Raw genomic sequence first — 19,475 nt, 5'->3', positions numbered from 1 at the left:
CTAAAGTCAAAATTGCTATTCACGGTGAGGAAGGGTTTAAAGATACCTTTGTCTGCATTTTGCAATGAGCAAATGTGGCAAGTCAGTAAGCAGAACCAACGGTTCTGGCCCCTCAGCTCTTGCTCATTTCAAATGACAGTTGCTACTGAAAATGTGTTGCTGACTGAGACCTATAGGCTCAGGTTCATACCTGGGCTAAGAGGCCCCAATAATGTGAAAATGATGACCCCATACTGGAATTTGATCTCAGTTCTACTGCTGACTTCATTAACCCTGCTAACATTGCCTGATGCCCAGTGCTCATTTTAAAGTCTTTGGAACCTAAACACTGGTGCAACTATGCATGCATTCTTATATATGGAGCAGAGTTCAATGCCTCAGTCCCAATGATTAAATTTACAATGTTCTTTTAGATGCAGTACTATTTGGGTACAACTTCAAATCCCTACTCTGCTTTCTGCTTGGACAAATCATGCTTTCAGTATACCTACCTCATAAATGTGTTGTGAAAGAAACATATATCAAGAAGGTGCATGTGGGATAAACATATTTGTGTTTTTCGCTTCAGCCACAGATTTAATATTACAGAAATGGAAAGACTGAACAATACAATAGTGGGCATATGTGGCCACCCTCTCCTTTGCTATAATATATAATAGTAGTTATTAGGGTAAGTTTCTGCTTTGTGAGTTTTCGTTTGCCCATTCTCTGTTTCTGCAGAGGTGTTGTAGCATTGAAGTTATGGGCTACTTATGAATAAAGTGTGCTTTGTAGTTAAAAAGCAAAGTATTCACATATACTAAATGGAGTGAACCCATAAGCCTTTCACAGAAAGTAAGAAGGTGAGCAGTTTTATTTTATGAGTCCTTCTAGCTGCTCAGAAAAGGAGGCTGCTACACTGGAAACATGTGCACAGTTTCATCAGTGGCAGCAAATCTGGGAAGACTCCTGAGAGATACTGACCCACTTTTTAAAATAAAAATGCTACTAAATGCTACTAACAATGTAACAGATGAAAATAAAAAGAAAGCACTGATGCAATGGTGGATATATATTATAATGAGAAGTCTTAATCTGTGGAAAGTCAGAAGGGAAAACTTTCAATATGTTGAAGAATATTTTTAGCCTAATTCTAAGTGAATTAGTAGAATAATCTAAATTTAAATAAGGTCTGAGATGACTATAACAGCTTGTGGCACCTCAGATGTTAAAAAAGAGACACCATGCTTTTTTTTTAAGTGGGAATTTTGATGTCTGTATTTATTTTGGCCTTCAAGTTGATTTCTATATATGTTTTTATTGTTAAATTGATCCAGGATGTTTCATGGAAAGTGATTCATAAATAAAATAAAATAAATGAATAATAAAATTGACTTCAAACTCTTGCATCTAATGAGTGGGATGTCTGTTTTTGTATGGGAAGCAAGTGTCTATTTATATACTAGAAGGGTGTGTTGATAGATAAGAGAGTAAGTACATGCATGCATTCATATATTCATGTGTGGGTGGCTGAGAGGTGGTGGTGGGTGGATGGTGGAAAGAGATGGGCCTCATGGATGCATGAATAAGAGGAATGGCTACACTGATGGATGGAGTATGACATGGAATCATAGAACTGCAAAGTTGAAAGGCACCCAAGGGTCATCTAGTCCAACCCCCTACAATGCAAGGATCTTGCCCCCTGCTATCTCTGGGTGGATATTACCAAAATGATGTTCTGTACACCACATTCACCAACTGACCTAGAACCTTTGAAAGGAGGAGGCTAGCATTTCCCATTGCAAGAATATGAAAAAGTCTTGCAAGTTTGGGCAGAGAAAAACGTTGAGCCTTCCCAAGATTTATGATTAGAACGCCTCAGTTGAAACTGTAAGGCACAGGTGGGCACATCTCAGGCTTGCAGGATCGTGTTGTTGTGTTGCTGTTTAGTCGTTTAGTCGTGTCCGACTCTTCGTGACCCCATGGACCAGAGCACGCCAGGCACTCCTGTCTTCCACTGCCTCCCGCAACTTGGTCAGGCTCATGTGGGAGCTTCGAGATCTACTGTGTTTTAAATACAGTGGTACCTCGGTTTTCAAACAGCTTAGTTCCCGAACAACTCAGAATCCAAACGCTGCAAACCTGGAAAGTGTTCCGGTTTTCGAACTTTGCCCCGGAAGCTGAACGTGCTCCTGAGCTTCCATTTTCACGGTTGCGCAGCAAATTTCAGTCCCCCGCATAGTAATTAAACCTTTTTTCTTCCCACGTCTGCCCTTGCCCCGCCCATCTGGGTCCCCCTCCCCAATCGTAATTAAAGCCTTCCATTTCTGATTGCAGTGTTCTGAAGTGGTATTTGGTGCTTTTGTTTTTGCTATTTTTTGTGGCTTTTTCATTTTTGTGACTGGCTTGTTTTTCGTTTTATGATTGAATGATTGATTGGTTGATTGTGTGACTGCGAAAATGGATTAAACCCCCCCTCCAAACAATGACTATCATCAGTGCAGGTAAAGAAAAAAATTAATTTTAATTTTTATCATCAACAATACTGTACAGAACATTGATTATTTGCTTTCATTTTATGGATCAATGGTCTTGTTAGATAGTAAAATTCATGTTAAATTTCTGTTTTAGGGGTTGTTTTTAAAAGTCTAGAACGGATCAATCTGTTTTGCATTACTTTCTATGGGAAAGTGCACCTTGGTTTTGGAATGCTTTGGTTTTGGAACGGACTTCTGGAACGGATTAAGTTTGAGAACCAAGGCACCACTGTGCTACAACAGTAGTACAAAACAGTGGTACAAAACAGTATGTGTTCACTTGCCTGAGCTGCTAAGAATCAACATGGAGACTTCTGCCTGCAAGTTCTGCCCAGAAATTTCTTTTCAGTGCCACAATAAAGGCTACAAGTTATTTTATGGGGAAAATCCACTCCTGTTCCCACCCCACAAAGGCATTATTTCCCAGCAAACCTCTTTTTTTCTTTCTTTTGCGAGGTGAAGGGAGCTTCTTAGTTGCTGCTATTTTAGACATTTGAGAATCACAAAGCTTAGCTGATCTACTTCAAACTGCCCAGAGATCTAGCTGAAGTTCTTAACCTACCTTCTGTTGTAAGGATGCTTGTCCTTTTTTAAGGCAAGTAAACACAACTTGTGATGGAAGCTCAATCTATCACTTGCATTTGTTGTCTGCTTAGCTCACTCCTTAGTTGGTCTCAGTATCAATGCCCTGAATACTCTGTTCCACCAGTAGAGAGAGTTGCCTGGGCACAACCATACCTTAACAGAATGCAACCTTAGGTGCTATTTGGCTATGTCGAAAACCAGATGGGAGTTTTTATTTGGGCCATAATAGCAACAAGACAGACATATGGCACTTGCTTACCTTTTAAAATGTTCAACTTCCCGCTCAGTTTCATCCATTTCCACACTGTCTAGGTCAACATCTTTGGGCAAAAACACATCATCTGCAAAAACCACATTGTAAAAACAAGATTACTTTCAATTACCTCTTTCCCCAAGGAAACAAATGGAAACATGCAACCTGAAGTAATTAAGCTTTTTAATCTGATATAGGATATTTAAGAACTTTGGTCTTTAGAATTTAGGCACATTCTTAGGTTTAAGCTGGGGACTTCTGTAACGTGACCAGTAACCACTGAAATAGGGCCAGCAAGAGGCACCCTAAGGCAGAGATAACTGTGGTGTGTGGGGTCTTCCCATTTTGCCAGGCATTCCCTTCACCACTACCTGCCCTCCGCCACAGCAGGAATCTTCTGTTAGTGCCAATAGAAAACTATGTTCAAGCGCAACTGCTGCACTGGAAGGGGAAAGCTGACTCCTCTTTCCTCATGTACTACAATTCTCCCACCAAAATCACCCCACCCCCAGGTGACAAATAAGCTTGAAAACAGCTTTCTATTTATGTCGATGAAAGGCTGTTTTTAAGAATAGGGTGAGTGGGAATCTGTATGAAGTTCGCACCTGGAGAGAGAAATTAACTTTCCCTTGCCCCAGCTGCAATCTCCATGAAAATCATGGCCCCATCCACCAGCATTTAGGGCTAGGAAAAGAAATTCTCATATGCTTTTTTCAAGCTTAGTTGCTGAATGGAGTATGAATGAGAGAGAGGGAAGCCAGATTATGTTGTTCTTTTTTAAAAGTTGGTGCCTCTGCACTGGGGGTGTATTTGTGTGTTGCACAAGATATAATTACATTAAAACACATACTACGCTGCCTTAAAATGAGTCAGACCATCAGGCCCATCTAGCTTAGTACTGTCTACACTGATTTGCTGAAGATCTTTGCGGTGTGTGAGAGAGGCCTTTCTCAGCCCCACCAGGAGATGACCGGGGTTGAACCAGGGATCTTTCCCATGCAAATCATGTACTCTACCCCTGAGCTACAACACTTCTCAACTAAGCACAGGAGGTGACTTCTCAGTTTCAGTATTATTTCAGATAGTCCTCAGGGTGACCGGAGATGTTTTGGAAGCATTAAACTATTTGAAATACAAAACTAGCTAATTAAATAGAGAGGCTTACCAATTGAGGAGTTCCCTTTGTCACTTTTCTTTTTCTTATTTTTCTTGCTCTTGCCTTTTGGCTGTGGAGATTCTTGTAGTAGAAGCTTATTATGCAGCTGTTCATTTGGAAAAAAGGAGCCTCTCACAAAAGGTGACTTTGTCACAGGATTAATTTGCTTTGCTTTATTTGTGCTTACTTTTTTCTCCTCTTTTTTGGAGACAGCAAGTGACTGAAGTTCAGCCACTTTTATTTTAGAATTTATTTTGTTTTTTATTTTAGGTGGAGTCTGTATATCAGTTGCTTTGGAAGACTTTTTCAATCGTTGAGAAAACAGATCATTTATTTGTGTTATCTGCTCTTTGTTGTTATCTTCTGTGTGATGATGCATTATATTAAGAAGCAAAGAAAGGGGTTCATGTGATTTCACAGTCATCTCCGTATTGAAAAGCAATTTTGAGTCTCTACCATTTATTGGATTTGATGGGTCAAAGCACTTTTCATAAACTTGCCCCTGTTCAACATGATCTGCATGTTTAGACAGTGATTCAGATGATGTTTCTATTTCATCAAGGAATTCATTCTGAATGTTTTCTGGGATGTCAGGGGAAGGCTTCATCATTACTTGACAATTCTGAGTATGCACCTGTACTTGTTGGCAGTTTGTGCTGGTCCTCTCTTTCTTCTTCTTCTTAATGTCTTGTAACTCTTGTAGTTGTTGTGCCCCTCTATCTTCTTGCTGTTGCTGCTCTAGTAGCTGGTGGTGTTCCTTTTCTCTAGCTTTGGTTTCAATGTGGGCCTTTTCTTTTAACTGGGGAGACAACAGTTTACCTTTCTTAAAATGGCATGAAGATTCCAAAACGTAAGTTGATGTAGGGCTGGATTCAACTAACTGATCACACCAGTAGAAGAAGCCCATGCAAGGACTTCAACTACTGCAAGGGGACCTTCTCCCCCTCCCCCAATTGTCTCAGGTTGGGTGGGAAAGCCCTCAAAGCAGCAAACATTTTCCATCAGGAAATCTGCTTTGTGCTGTATTTAATTCTTCCTGAAGATACAGAAATATAGTTTTGATATAGCTCATACAGCACACACTGGCTGGGATTCAACTAAATTTTACTGAGAGTAGAACCACTGATATTAATGGACCTAACTTAGTTATGTTCGTTAATTTCAATTAGTCTACTTAGATATTAAAGCATTTGAACACAGTTTGCTCTCCAAAGAGTCCAAAGTGGCTTTTAACAACAACAACAACAACAACAACAACATAAACAATCTACTAATAAAAACAAAAACAAAAAGTAACAATGCAACAAGAGTTAAAAACTTAAGAACCAAAAGTCATCTCTGAAAATAATTTTGTGAAACATTTTTAAAATAGTATTATCACCACTGAAATATATTGAGTAGCTCGCTTTCATGCCTTTCAGTAAACGGCTACCTCAAATACAAATCCACGCTTACCTTTTTTTGCTTATGCCTTGCTCTTTTGGCTGTCCGTGAGCTGCTTACTGGCTTAGCCTCAGGGCTGTTTATAAACTGCAGCAAGTCTTCTACTTTTCGATGATCAACAACATTTTCCCTATCTTGTATCAGCTCTGGTTGCCTGGGTTGTCCCTCTTTCTTCTTTGTTAAACGTAAGCGAAGTTTTTCTCTCATTTCAGCATAATTCCTACTAGTTGGTGCTGCTGGTGGCTAACAGAAAATTTATAAAGTCATAGTAAATACTGAAAAATCACTTGAATCTTAGTACTCAAAAACAAAGGTAGTTAAAAGATGTCCATATAGAAGAACTTTGCAAAACACAAATAATCAAGCTTAAGAGGCAACATGGGCAAGCCTTGAGGGTGGCCCAGCGTGGCTTGACTGCCCAGGTTAGGAGCCCTCATCAGCACAGGTGGCGGCTGTGGAGACATCCAGCCCTGCCTAGCTGAGGCAGGTACAAATGGGGCAGGGTGACACAGTCGAGTGGGATGAGGATGATGGACCAAACGCTGCTGAGGCTTCCTATGGCTGGATTTGGTGCTGGATCTGGGTGAAGGTCTGGTGGGGAAATTGTTTATTTGGAACTGGGATTATTTCTTGGTGTAAGAGGGATTTTATTGCTGTTGAAGAAGGTTTACTGTTTGAGGAGGTTTCCCTACTGTGTTCAAATAAAAATATCTTCCCCCTCATATATTGTCTACCAAAGATCCTTTAGGAACCTGCAGTGGCAATTGGCAAAACACCACCCTGACAAGCCTGATCATTCAGGGCTCTCAACTATGTGAGGAGCATTCACAGATAAACAAGGCTTCTCAACTACATAAGTTTATTTTACTCATACAAGGGGCTGGAAGGAATTGTTGCCTCTGAAGGTGATCATTCATGCCTGAAGAGGACTCTAGCATAATAATCACAAGTGTTGTAAGAAAATACTTCAGGCCAGACATTAAGCTCCATGTAAATTTAGATATGCTAAGATTCAATTGTTGGAACGTCAAAATGTATGTAACAGAATTTTACGCTGCCCTAGTAATACATTTACTAACAACTGCAAAATTTAATAAAAAATTCCTTCCAGTAGCACCTTAGAGACCAACTAAGTTTGTTCTTGGTATGAGCTTTCGTGTGCATGCACACTTCTTCAGATACTGCAAAATTTGTTAGAGCTAAAAATGGCAGAAATCCATGAATGCCTACAAAGTTTGGATCACAAGAGTATAGGAAACAGCTAATTGCTCAAACGGAGTGAAATTTTGAGGTTACGAGTTGGAAGGCAACACAGAGAAATACTTTTAATTTTTAGAACTAAACACATAATTCAAACCTTGGAAGTTGAACGGAATCCGTTCCGGAAGTCCGTTTGACTTCCAAAATGATTGGAAACAAAAGCGCGGCTTCTGATTGGCTGCAGGACTGGAACAGTCACTTCCGGGTTTGTGGCGTTTGGGAGCCAAAACGTTCGAGAACTAAGGTACGACTGTAATTTTCAAAACTTTAAAGTTATGTCTTTGTTGTATTTCCAATTTTGAATTTAAACATAAAAATAGCTACCTATAAAACAGATATAATTGCATATATTTGGGAAGTGGCAGCAGCTCAGTCAGTCAGAGTACATGCAGATGGGCCCAGGTTCAATCTCTGGTATTGTCAGGGAGGATGTGATAGGGACACCTGGGCAGGAACCCAGAAAACCACTGTCAATCAGAATAATTAATACCGAGCAAGATAGACAAAAGTCTGATTGGCTGTAAGGCAGCTTCCTATATACCAAACACAGGGGCAGTTGGTGGTAGTATACTTCCTATAGCAGATTCATTAGTAAAATATTTCACAACACAGGAAGAATGTAAATGCATACTGGGAGACAGAAAGACAAGTACCTGTTTTTCTCCTTCATTCCCTCACTGCAGCTGCCTGAACAGCAACACACTGGTCTATCAGTGCTATCACAGCATAATGAGTCCAACTTGAGTGGAGCAGAAGACCTGTTTCCTGAGCACTGGGAAAAGAGTAGTACTAGGGTATCAGTGCTCCCTCAGTCTCGCTCCCTGGCAGGTCACAATTACAAGGCATCTGCCATTGTTAAAATCCTTTTACTGCTTGGAGACGGAACAAATAAGTCTGCTGCAGAAGCCACTGGGCACAGGCACATTGCTCTCTGCACAAAAATGCCTAGCCTGGCCCAAAGAGATTCAATGTGTCTTTAAGTTAATTTAACACAGCTCACAATAAGTCCTGAAGCTTTCAAAATGATTACAGGAATATGTAAGAACTTTTTCAGTGGGAGGAGCTCATTCCACTGAAGGTGGGCAGTGATCCCTGCCCTTTTCCCTGCTCCAAGGTTGGGTTTCTACCTTCTGGCTTGGGATGGCTTGGCCACTGCATGCCCAAGGGACCTGAAGCGCCTTGACACCCACCCCTTCCTCTCCAGTGCATGAGAGCGACTTGGGGGTGGGAGCGCTGCAGAAAAGAGACAAGGGTGGCATTTTTCACTTGCTGCTCAGCAGAGGGGCTCAGTGCCCTTTTACCAAATATCAGCTGAGGCCAGAATGCTCCCTGCCTGCCTTTCTGAAGAAGAAAGGCTGTGTGTGCATGTGGACTTCCTTTGCTGTTGTTTGGAGGAAAACCAGGCAATCATCATTCTGTGCCAAGGCCAGCCAAATATTGTAGAAATCTCTATGAAGTATTCTAAATAATTAAATGTTTTTCAGCAAGCATATGCATGTACACCTACAGAGATGTAGATTTTAATTCCCCATCCCATCCCAGAGCCTCATTTCCTCTCTTCACCATCACAGAATCATTAAAAGCTAAGCTAAGGAACAGGAAAGAACCAACATGCCACATCAAGTCTTTTGATGCAGATAAAACCCATCCATTTATCCACCAGACTTTGGAACACAGGAAGATGCCTTATACCATGTCAGACCACTGGCCCATCTAGCTCAGCATTGTCTACACTGATTGGCAGTGGCTCTTCAGGGTTTGAGATAGGAGCTTGTCCTAGTCCTCTCTGGAGAAACCAGGAATTTAGCCACGGACCTTCTGTTCAGAAGCAGCGAGTCTCTCCCCCTGCTGTTGACTCTCCACAATGCCTAACATGTATTTTTCCGTGTATAAGATTATATTTCCCCCCCCCCCATTTTTATAAGTTTAAAATTGGGGGTTGTCTTATAGTCGGAATGTTGCAATTATTTATTTCTGAATTTTGGGCACAAAAAATAGGGGTCATCTTATGCATGGCGGCGTCTTATACACGGAAAAATATGGTAGTTAATTAAGTGTGGCAACAGCAGTTAATTCAGTATGTTTCGCAAAGCCAAAACAACAGTAGAGTGAAATGCAAGTGGCAGCACCTAAAAATAAAATCTGTGGTGGGTTACTTACTCCTCCATGACCAAAGAATTCACAGTAGCAACAGTCACAGTATTTTCCTTCTTTTTGGTTTGTGGATGTTGAGGTACTAGAGCTATGCTCTGAGCAGCTATCTTCATCTTGGCTCTCCTCGCCATCGTACTGTTGGTGGTTATATACACGGCTGTTCTCACAATGATGGCCTTCACAGTCAGGATCACTACATTCAAGCAGAAAACTGTTATCTTAACCCAGTTTCTTAAATCAGTCTAGAAAGCAACAGGAAAACAATCAACCAAGTAAAACACTCCGTGCATATGATGAAGTGGGTCCTATTCTATACACTGGTGCCAACTCTAGGGACTAATAAAGTCCCTAATGAGGAGAATTGACAATTAAAAATGATAGAATATGCAGAGTTCGCAGGTCTAACAAGTAAAATAAGAGAGCAAGAAGATCCAGCATACAAGGAGTAGTTGAATTTTTTTGTGGAGCATTTGGAAATTAACTGTAAACAAGTGAAAACGCTAGCAGGATTAAGGTAAATTCAACAGTATAATATATAATAAAGGAAGAATAAGGGGAGGAAGTGAACTAAATGGATATATAAGAATATGCAGGAATGATGGGAAAATAAAAGGAACCAGGGAAGGGGAAGAAGAGAAGTCATTGAATGTTTTTATTAAAAGAAAGATATTAACACTGGAAATGTGTATTTGAATGTGAATGTGATTTTGGAAAAGTAATAATGAAAATTATAAATAAAAATAATAAAAAAGAAAAGAAACCGGAAGTATGGTGTGAAGAATGCAGAGTCCATTAGGGACTCAGATATTAGTGCCCAGATATTAGGGATATACCTCAAGATAAAGAAAAGGGGAATGCAAATGGATAGAAAAATAATTAATATGGATTTCAACCACTTTTTGGATGCAACATTGCTACATATTTTGGCTGGTATTAATAATTTTACATGAGTTTTAGAGATTTTGGAATGGGTTTATTTGATTAGGGTCCTGTATTTTTAGCTACCGTGATGCTTTTCTAAGGAAAATTGTGGGATAAAAATATAAAGAACATAAGGAATGAATCAGTATATAGATTAGCAATTCCATACCATACAAATTTATCTTGCTTTTTAATTAAGGCAAAGAACAAATGTTATATGGTTACTTGTACTAACACTGTGGCTTTAACTGATTTGAGAATCATAGGATGATGTTGTTATTAAATTATAATTAATAATAACAACAAGGAATTAATGGCTTCTGTTTCTGTTCACTGCCAGGAATAGATCCTCCCTCAACATCGTGGGAGTCACAGATGAAGATGAAAGAGAACGGTGGGGGTTAAACTATTTCCTTCATTCCTCTCAGGGCTTTTTTCACCCGCAATTTGCCCTGTGGTCTGGCACTCACTTCCCCATGCAATGCGAAGGCAGGCAAAGGCACTGGGTGCGGAAGCACTCCACCTGTCGATGTTAGAGAAGTAAATGCTAACTGAGAATTAACCTTGCCTTCAGCTTTTATATAACAAAGCTTGCTTGACATAAGAGCAGTCATAATGTATTTCTAAAATTTATTTTACTCTTCTGAGTGACTCTGTTAGTTTCACAAGCTTAAGCAAGTTTGTATTTAAAAATAGATGACAGTTGAAACTGTGTCTTTAGCAAGCTTCAGCAGCAAGAAACCCAAGACTTGTTTTTGCCAATTTTGAAGAAGTTACCCTTTGCAAGCAACAAATGTTTCCTCTTGGTCAACCCTTTTGATGATTGCAGCTTGTTTCGCAGACCCTATAAGAATTTGCTTTGCTGTTTGCTCAATTGTCAGTCTCTCCTTGTGGTGTGAACCAGAGAGCGCTGGCTATTTCAGCTGAAATAAATTAGGTGTTGTGCCTATCCGTTTTGTCCTGACTCATGTTTCCTGGTAGAGGTTTTGGCTGCTCATCCAAGGAAGAATCTCAGCTGCAAGTTTTCTGCAACACCGAAACCCCCTGACTCCATTCCTGGAAGCAGAGGTTAGCCTGCTAATTGAATTTTAATTGGAGATTAAAGTACAGGCGTGTGCTAGAAGAGATGAGTTTACAAACTGTAGGACAACCCAGCAGCACGGATTAAAGGTACGAACTGAGAAGCTAATATTTCATTTGGTGCCAGAGATGGTGGAAGGAGGGAAGCCCATGGTTGGCTTATTCAAAAATAATACTAATAGTTATATACATTTATGATTTGGCAACCCTCCTCAGAATGCAAGTAAATGTATCTTGAAGGATAATTAGCCATAAATTCTCAGCTGTAAGGAATCACATACCACTCTTCCCAGGCTGAGGGGGAAAAAAATGCCGAGAACAGTTTATTTACTGGGACAGAGAGGCTCTAGGAAGCTGCTGCTAGTGTTCTATGTGCAAAACAACGAACAGCAATGCAAAGACTTTTGGAAAACAATGGGACAATAGCTCCACCCAAATCAGGATGGCTAACAGCAACAGTTGGAGGAAAGAAAGACATAGCATCATATATGGACAAGAAGAAACATACTGGGCAAAATACTGTATATTCTGGCACATAAGACTACTTTTTAATCCAGGAAAATCTTCTCAAAAGTCAGGGGTTGTCTTATACGCTGGGTGGAGAATTTGTGGTCGAGTATATCTCAAACTCTATATTTTAACTGGAAAAGTTGGGGGTCGTCTTATACGCCGGAAAATACGGTAATTGCCACATGCAGGAAAGAACAATGACAACATTTACAAGTTCCTCACTTGAAGTTTTATAAATTATTTAATGTAACAACATGAATAGAAATAATTAAGATTGCAGCTGTTTTATAAGGGGTTATCATTATAACTGGAATGTAACTGAAATTAGTGAGATTTTGGGAAGCATAAAATCAAATCAAATCAGGAAGCCATCAAATCTAGCATGTGGGGGGCACTTTAATTACAAGGTATAATTTGGGATTTGAATAATTTGTATTAATAACTGCATTAATTGGATATGAATTGGTATTGTTATAATGTGGTTATTATTGGAATAATACTGGAAAACTAATAAAAATTTATTTTTCAAAAAAACCAATGAATTAACAAGCAAATAAATAAATAAATTCTAAAGGCACCAAGAATAATAACAATAACAATAATTTATTATTTATACGCCGCCCATCTGGCTGGGTTTCCTTAGCCACTATGGGCGGCTCCCAACAGAATTAAAAGCACAGTAAAACAAAACATTAAAAACCTCCCTAAAAGATGTCTTCTAAAAGTCAGATAGTTGTTTATTTCCTTGACATCTGATGGAATGGCATCCTACAGGGGCGGACGCCACTACCGAGAAGGCCCTCTGCCTGGTTCCCTGTAACCTCACTTCTCACAGTGAGGAAACCACCAGAAGACCCTCAGAGGAGGACCTCAGTGTCCGGGTTGAACAATGGGGGTGGAAACACTCCTGCAGGTATACTGGGCCTTTGAGGCCGTTTAGGGCTTTAAAGGGCAGCACCAACACTTTGAATTGTGCTCAGAAACGTATCAGGAGCCAATATAGGTCTTTCAGGACCGGTGTTATATGGTCTTGGCAGCCATATATTAATCACATCTTATGGCCATGTTGCATTTTAAAATTTCTATTTTTAAATAAAAATGTAAAGACAAACAAAATCTCACCTGCAAACACTTGACGGAGCACTAATTAAGCTCTCTGTGGTTGAAAGAGGTGGAACTGTCATGGGATAAAGACCTGAATGGGAATCCACAAAGCTGGGTGCAGTTGTGGTAACTCTGGAGAAAGATGAAGCATTAGGACTTGGCAGATGGGGAGCAGAAGCTGGAGGAAGCACCACAGGAGAAAGGAAAGGAAGTGGCACAAAATTTGTGGGATTTTGAGGTGCAGCTAATGCAGAACATCTGTGATCCTCTGAACTGATATTGTGGAATACATCGCCTAAATACAAGAAAGAAAAGTTACCTCATATTCTCAACGTTAACAATGTCTTCATTTCATTGGCAGTCATTTCTGAAATTTGAATAGAATTTATAATATAGTGTTTTTTTTAAAAAAAACTGCAACCATGGATAAAATATTTCACAATCAGTTGGTTTTTAAAAGAGGCAATCTAATAAATCTTTGTAATTTAAAATAATTGCCAAATGGCATCTTAAAGCCAAGGCCTCAAGCAATCAATTTGCTTGTTTGCATGCTTGTTGTATGGTATCTCTCAGCACAGAGATAACTAAAATGAACTTCACTTATGAGTGTTCTGGGCACAACTCTATATTCCAAGTTTGAAAGAGAGAGGGGGGTGACATTACAAGGCTATCTTATAAGACATACGATGCAGCAAAGGGCAGAGACATTTGGGCAGGTACAGGAGACTGACATACAGCTGAGAGTAGAGAAGCAGAGGGAAATGCTATGGAGGATGCTGAAAGTGTTACGTTTATTCTGAGTTTGGGACAAACAGGAACTTGTATAAGAAATATATGTAGAAAAGAACTTAGGAAGAAAGATGGGAAGTTTGGTCTCAGGCATACTTAATTTCACATGGTAAATGAACATCGAAGCAGAATTATCTGACAGGCTGTCTATCAAATACTGAGACTTATGATACGACCTGTATGCCTAGCTCTATGAGTGAACTCCAGAGAAAATTCCTTCTTTCTCCATTCCCACATTTCAACCATTTACAAATCCTAACGATGGTAAAGTTTTACATTGAGAGATTTTACTGCATGTCAATGTAATTTATGCAATTTAGTGTCATTCCTCTTTTGTAAACATAGGATGGACAATCCTCAGATTACAGGTTAGAGAACAAAGATCAGAACTAAACTATTGAGGCTCTTCTAACACATTTTCTGGAAAATAATTTCCCTGAAAAAGCAAGGTTTCTAGTGACTGAACAAATTATTTCTACTTAAAAAGTGCGAAGTCCTCACATTCTACTCTACTAGCAAGAAGCCTATTGGATTTTTACTTTACAAACTGTGACCCCTAATCAGCTGAATGAAAATTTTGATCTGCTTGCACTTTTATAGCATCTGTTTTTAGTTACAGGCTATACCTTAAAAGTGATTATTATTTTAAGGATGTGATTGTTGCAGATGATATGAATGCAAGCATAGCCTGCAGTGGTAGCTGTCCAGTCTTTGAGCTGATGAAAGATAAGCTGGTGAGCCGTGTAGATGACCGTGTCATATTACATATTTGTTTGGCACTTAAGTGGTTCCTTTTTTATTTATAAAAAGTTAAGATAAGACTATAAGTAGGTGTAATGTGTTTTGTAGAAAGTTTGTTATGGAGTTGTTGCAGGAGGCATTTCCCTTATCATCAACTTAATATGGAATTCCAGCAGAAAATATACCAAAGAACCAGAAGTTAATTACACATAAAACTTAAAAAAAAACAACCCTGGGTGTAGGTGAAAAGCACTTTCACTAGTACTCTGTTTAGAACATTGTAAAAGTTTATCTGTATGTTTGGTAATTAACTATTACATGCACTGATATCTGAGAGCACAGTACTGTTTTCATATGTGATTGGGTCTTATGATTCCATTTGTTGTTGTAAAAGAAGACTCATATAGGCAGACATTGACTAGAAACAGGGACTTTTCAGTTGTGGGGCCAACCTTTAGCATACCCTCTCAAGAGAGGCCCACTAAAGTCAGATCTAGATGCAAAGTCAAGCACCAGATCTTTCCAACAACTTTTGGGTTCAACTGAAATTGTTTCTCTTTTGTTTTAGCTCTGCTTTTATATTGGTTTGCTCTTGTCCATTTCCCCCCCTTTTGCTATAAATTCTAGGTTTCTTGTTACCTATGTTTGCCCTCTTCCTTTTTTCCTCTGCTAGTCCTTGTGCGAGATTTAAATGTTAGAAAATAAGAAGAACCAGTTGGATCAGTTCTAAGGCCCAAAGTCCAGCATTTTCTTTTCACAGTGGCCAAGTAGATGCTTATGGGAAGTCTGTAAGCAGAACCTTAGCACAACAGCACTCCCCTCGTCACAGGGGAATTGTCTCCCTTGGGAGGTGGTGGACTGTCTTTCCTTGGGAGTTTTAAAGCAGAGATTGGATGGCCATATGTCTTGGTGCTTTAGCTGAGATTCCTGCATTGCAGGGGGTTGGACTAGATGACCTGTGGGGTCCTTTCCAACTCTATGATTCTATGACTTGTAACAGGTTTAAAATGTTTATGTAAGCTGCTTTGGGAACTCTGTTGGCTAATAAGCAGGGTAACAAGTGTATTTAATATTTACCTAGTGATGATGATCTTTTAGATGAAACTTTAAACTGGTTGTTGCTTGACTGTACTGTGGTAGCAGTGCATGAAACTGAAGAGGTTGCTGAAGATGTTGCCATCACTACTTTTTTAGTGTCCATAAAAGACGCATCTTGACAATGATACAGACATTTTTTCTTTAAAATATTTTCCCTCTTTTTGCTCTCAGTTATTACCATTCCTTCATTTCTAGATGTTACAGGAAGTACATTAGGTATCAGTTCTGAAAGAGCTGCTGCTGCAGCACTTCCTTTAAATTGAAGAAAGAGACAAAGTAGTTCAGTTGTTTAGCATTATTAACATTGCATTAATGTCACCTAGGTGGCTACACACACACACACACACACACACACACACAATTTATATACTGCCCTATACCCAGAGGTCTCAGGGCGGTTCACAGAGTATGTCTGGAATGAATGAAAGCTAAAGACTTCTTATGCTATCAGCTGTAACACAGATATGTATAATCAGAAATATGTTTAGAATTGGTATTATTCCATTTAAAACCTTAAGTAATGTAATAATTCCTTGTAATCTCAAAAGCAATTTCAGGTTAATAGTTTTATACACAGAACCACTATCCAAAACCTCTTATGGTATTTACAAGCACCGTGTAAACCACCCCAAGGAAGAAATAAAATTCATTATACCATAAACCATTAAACTACAATCTATAAAGCACTAAAACATTTTAAAATATAGCAGAGCATTTATTGGAGGGCTGTGCTATTCTTATTAAAGAAACATGTTGCAACATATTTATATGTTAAAAAAACTTTTTAAAAAAATGTACATGAGATAAGAAGCAAACTACAGTGGTATCTCAGGTTAAGAACTTAATTTGTTCCGGAGGTCCGTTCTTAACCTGAAACTGTTCTTAACCTGAAGCACCACTTTAGCTAAGGGGGCCTCCCGCTGCCGCTGCGCCGCCAGAGCACAATTTCTGTTCTTATCCTGAAGCAAAGTTCTTAACCTGAAGCGTTATTTCTGGGTTAGCGGAGTATGTAACCTGAAGCGTATGGAACCTGAGGTATCACTGCATAGCCGGAACCCCTATCTTTAATGCTGGTTTGTTTTATTCAACACCTTCAGCAAAAAGTGCAGGTAAAACAAACACATTAGGAATATACTGCATTTTGATACAGAGCCTGAGTTCTTCCCCACCTCAAAAAAACAAAAAAGTTCAGGCTATAAGTACTGTTGCTTATGCAGTTAAAACAGCAGAACCCATGCACAAAAGAAAGGAATCAACAGGCTTAGGGAAACCTTAACATGTGCAGAACTACAAAAATATTTTAGCACAAAGAAACCCCAATAGCCCAATGAGAACTGACCATGCTCAGTGTCCATAGAATGCTGGCTGACTGGGGAATGGGAACAGAAGAGGGGTGGAATACAGCAGCTACAACATAACATTTTGCAGGTCCACTAGTTTTACTATACAGGCAGCAACAATTTCACATGGGGGTTCTGTTTCCGGCCCCTGCAAGCGGTAGTGGAGTGCACCCTGTCCTGCCCCCCATTACTTCTGGGTCAACAAGGACCCACACGTCAGCAATCATGCCCAAAGAGTGATTGCTGAGGCCCAAAGATATCTGACAATACTAGTGTATTTGTAAATATCACAAATCAAATGGGTACCTGTATTTGATCCCTCTTTCCCTCCTATTGTCCCAATTGGAATCAGACAGTAAATCTTATTCAGTCAAGGGCCTTACTAGAACATCCAGAATCAAACTGCCCCTTTTCAGAGTAAAGCAGAATTATACTCTCACCAGGAAGTTCCTCTTGTAAAGAGGTGGAGGCATTCCAGTTTTTCTCATTCATGACTTCCGATTCCCAGATGCTTAAAAAATTAGAACTCTTCCAGTCTGTGGTACTTCCAAAACCATTTGGGTAGATATTATCTTGGAATGGTGTACTGAGTGCTTGCTGACTGTTTCCATTATTCTGAACCAGGGCCTACAACAAGAGTACTTTCTAATTAGTCTTCTGCTTGTTTACATCCACTCCAAAATTATTAGGCACATACAAGGGAAAATGATGCACTGAGTCATGTTGTTCTGAAAATACCATTATACAACAGCTGCATTCAGACATCATGGTAAGCCATGGTTTATAATGACCAGAATAAGCCTATGCAGTCCTTTGGTTCATGTGCCTTCCCTCTAGCATGACAACAAGGTGTTTGAAAGCATTTCCTTGCTTGCTTGCTTGCTTAACTTCAGTTTCTTGTTTCATAGCCTAAGGTCTTCCTCATTACCATGATTTGCTGTGACATTTCAGTGCAGTCACTATATAGTCAGGGCCATAGCTGCAGCCCACTTGTAGCTACAGATCGAAGGAAAACACTGAATGAGGTCACCTGAGTGAGGTGGAACTGATGAGGCTCAGCTCTGTATCTTCTTTTAATCAAATACAGATAAAGTGATGCGTGTGCTGAACTGATTCTACAATGTTGGAATGTACTCTGAGGTGTTGAACAAGAGCTTCAGCTGTCATGTATAACTTTCTGTTTGGTGGCCCCAGGGATTCAAATTAGCACCTGTGGTTGATAATGAAGGAATTTAACAGCAGGACTGCAGAGCTGGAGTCCTACCAGCTGCAAAGAAGACCAAGCTAAGATAACCAGCTAAGCAGATTCCTGGGGGACATGTAATGATGGCACCAATTACCATTGGAAAAGACTGTCTGTTCCATTCAAATAGGCTAGCACAGTGGTCACCAATGTGGTGCTGAAAGGACCCAGTGTGCCCAGTGTACCTCTTATGGTGCCCACAGAAGGTCCAGCCCTTCAAAATCCACAATGCATGAGAGACTGTTGGCTCTTCTTACTCACTTCCTCTTTGCACTGGCTTGGCCTCTCATACATTGAACATACCCACACTTAACGGAATGCTAATGCTGAACATTTCCCTTCCCTTCTGAACAGAGGAGAGATAGAAAGCTCTTATTTCTATGGCAAATAATAGTAATGGTGCCTTTTTTAAAAATGGGGGCACACCCATGCTTTTTGTGGCCATGTCTCTTTTTCTGCTCTTTTAGATATGGCAGCTATTTTGTGACTGATATCCATGGTGCTTTCGCAAATGTGAAACGTGGCATGAAAATGTTAGTGACACACACATGCACCCAGGCTAGAGAGAGCAAGGAATGATCAATGATGAGATATCCACAGGATCACAATGTTCTTACAGGCAGAAGGATCACCTACTTTCCCCATCTTTATATGTGATTTTCAGTCGGCAACATGCGTGTATTGTATTGTATATGCAGCCATGAATGCATTTTTTAAAAGAATATTTTGTAAGGAAAAGATAATTGTAGCACTCTTAAATAGTAAGGGTAACCTTAATATAAAACTAATGTTTTATGTAATTTCTTAATGTATCTCTGGGATTAAAAAAAACTTCCAAGTACCTGATTTTTGTAAAACGGGCAATTTATCACCTAATGGCTATTGTTTCATTGGTAGTGACATTTGATAACACCAGTTCAATGACTTAGCACAGTGGTTTTCAACCAGTGTGTCGTGCCACCCAAGGGTACCCTGAATGATGGTCAGGGATGCTGCGGGCCACATTGGCCTCCATCTTGCAGAGCTCTTTGTTGCAGCAGCCCCTGGCTACAAGCTTCACTGGAAAAACGTGTCTCTGGGGCTGGCCAGGGGTTGCTGGTTACCAAGAACTGGGGCAGCCTTGGAGTAAGCAAGCAAGCAGGCAAGGGAGCCCACTCACCCAGTCCACCAGCCCTTTCTTTGGAATGGACAGACAAGTGGGAGGCCAGGCAGGCAGGCAGGCACTGCACTGCACTTTCTTGTGTTTGCTGTGTGGAAGGCCTGTCTGGGAACTGAATGCCTG

General features: G+C 39.9%; 1 protein-coding gene across 10 annotated transcripts in view; it reads right to left on the bottom strand.

The window, feature by feature from the left end:
* The window catches only part of FAM193A (family with sequence similarity 193 member A), a 49,381-nt gene that overhangs the window by 1,044 nt on the left and 28,862 nt on the right, over nucleotides 1-19,475 (bottom strand). For 8 of the 10 annotated variants that reach the window (XM_033154160.1, XM_033154165.1, XM_033154158.1 and 5 more), the window contains 7 exons: nucleotides 17,391-17,577; nucleotides 15,590-15,862; nucleotides 13,001-13,277; nucleotides 9,374-9,560; nucleotides 5,966-6,196; nucleotides 4,520-5,309; nucleotides 3,361-3,442 (listed from right to left, as the gene is read on the bottom strand). In XM_033154160.1, coding sequence (XP_033010051.1) covers nucleotides 3,361-3,442; nucleotides 4,520-5,309; nucleotides 5,966-6,196; nucleotides 9,374-9,560; nucleotides 13,001-13,277; nucleotides 15,590-15,862; nucleotides 17,391-17,577 — 2,027 coding nt within the window. The remainder of the gene's footprint in view (nucleotides 1-3,360; nucleotides 3,443-4,519; nucleotides 5,310-5,965; nucleotides 6,197-9,373; nucleotides 9,561-13,000; nucleotides 13,278-15,589; nucleotides 15,863-17,390; nucleotides 17,578-19,475) is intronic. The other 2 variants (XM_033154166.1, XM_033154164.1) reach the window with 2 other exon arrangements.

Source organism: Lacerta agilis, chromosome 7, assembly GCF_009819535.1.
Source record: "Lacerta agilis isolate rLacAgi1 chromosome 7, rLacAgi1.pri, whole genome shotgun sequence".
NCBI classification, from domain to species: Eukaryota; Metazoa; Chordata; class Lepidosauria; order Squamata; family Lacertidae; genus Lacerta; species Lacerta agilis.
Note: the sequence above shows the minus strand (reverse complement) of the source record. Positions and strands in the feature narration are given on the sequence as shown.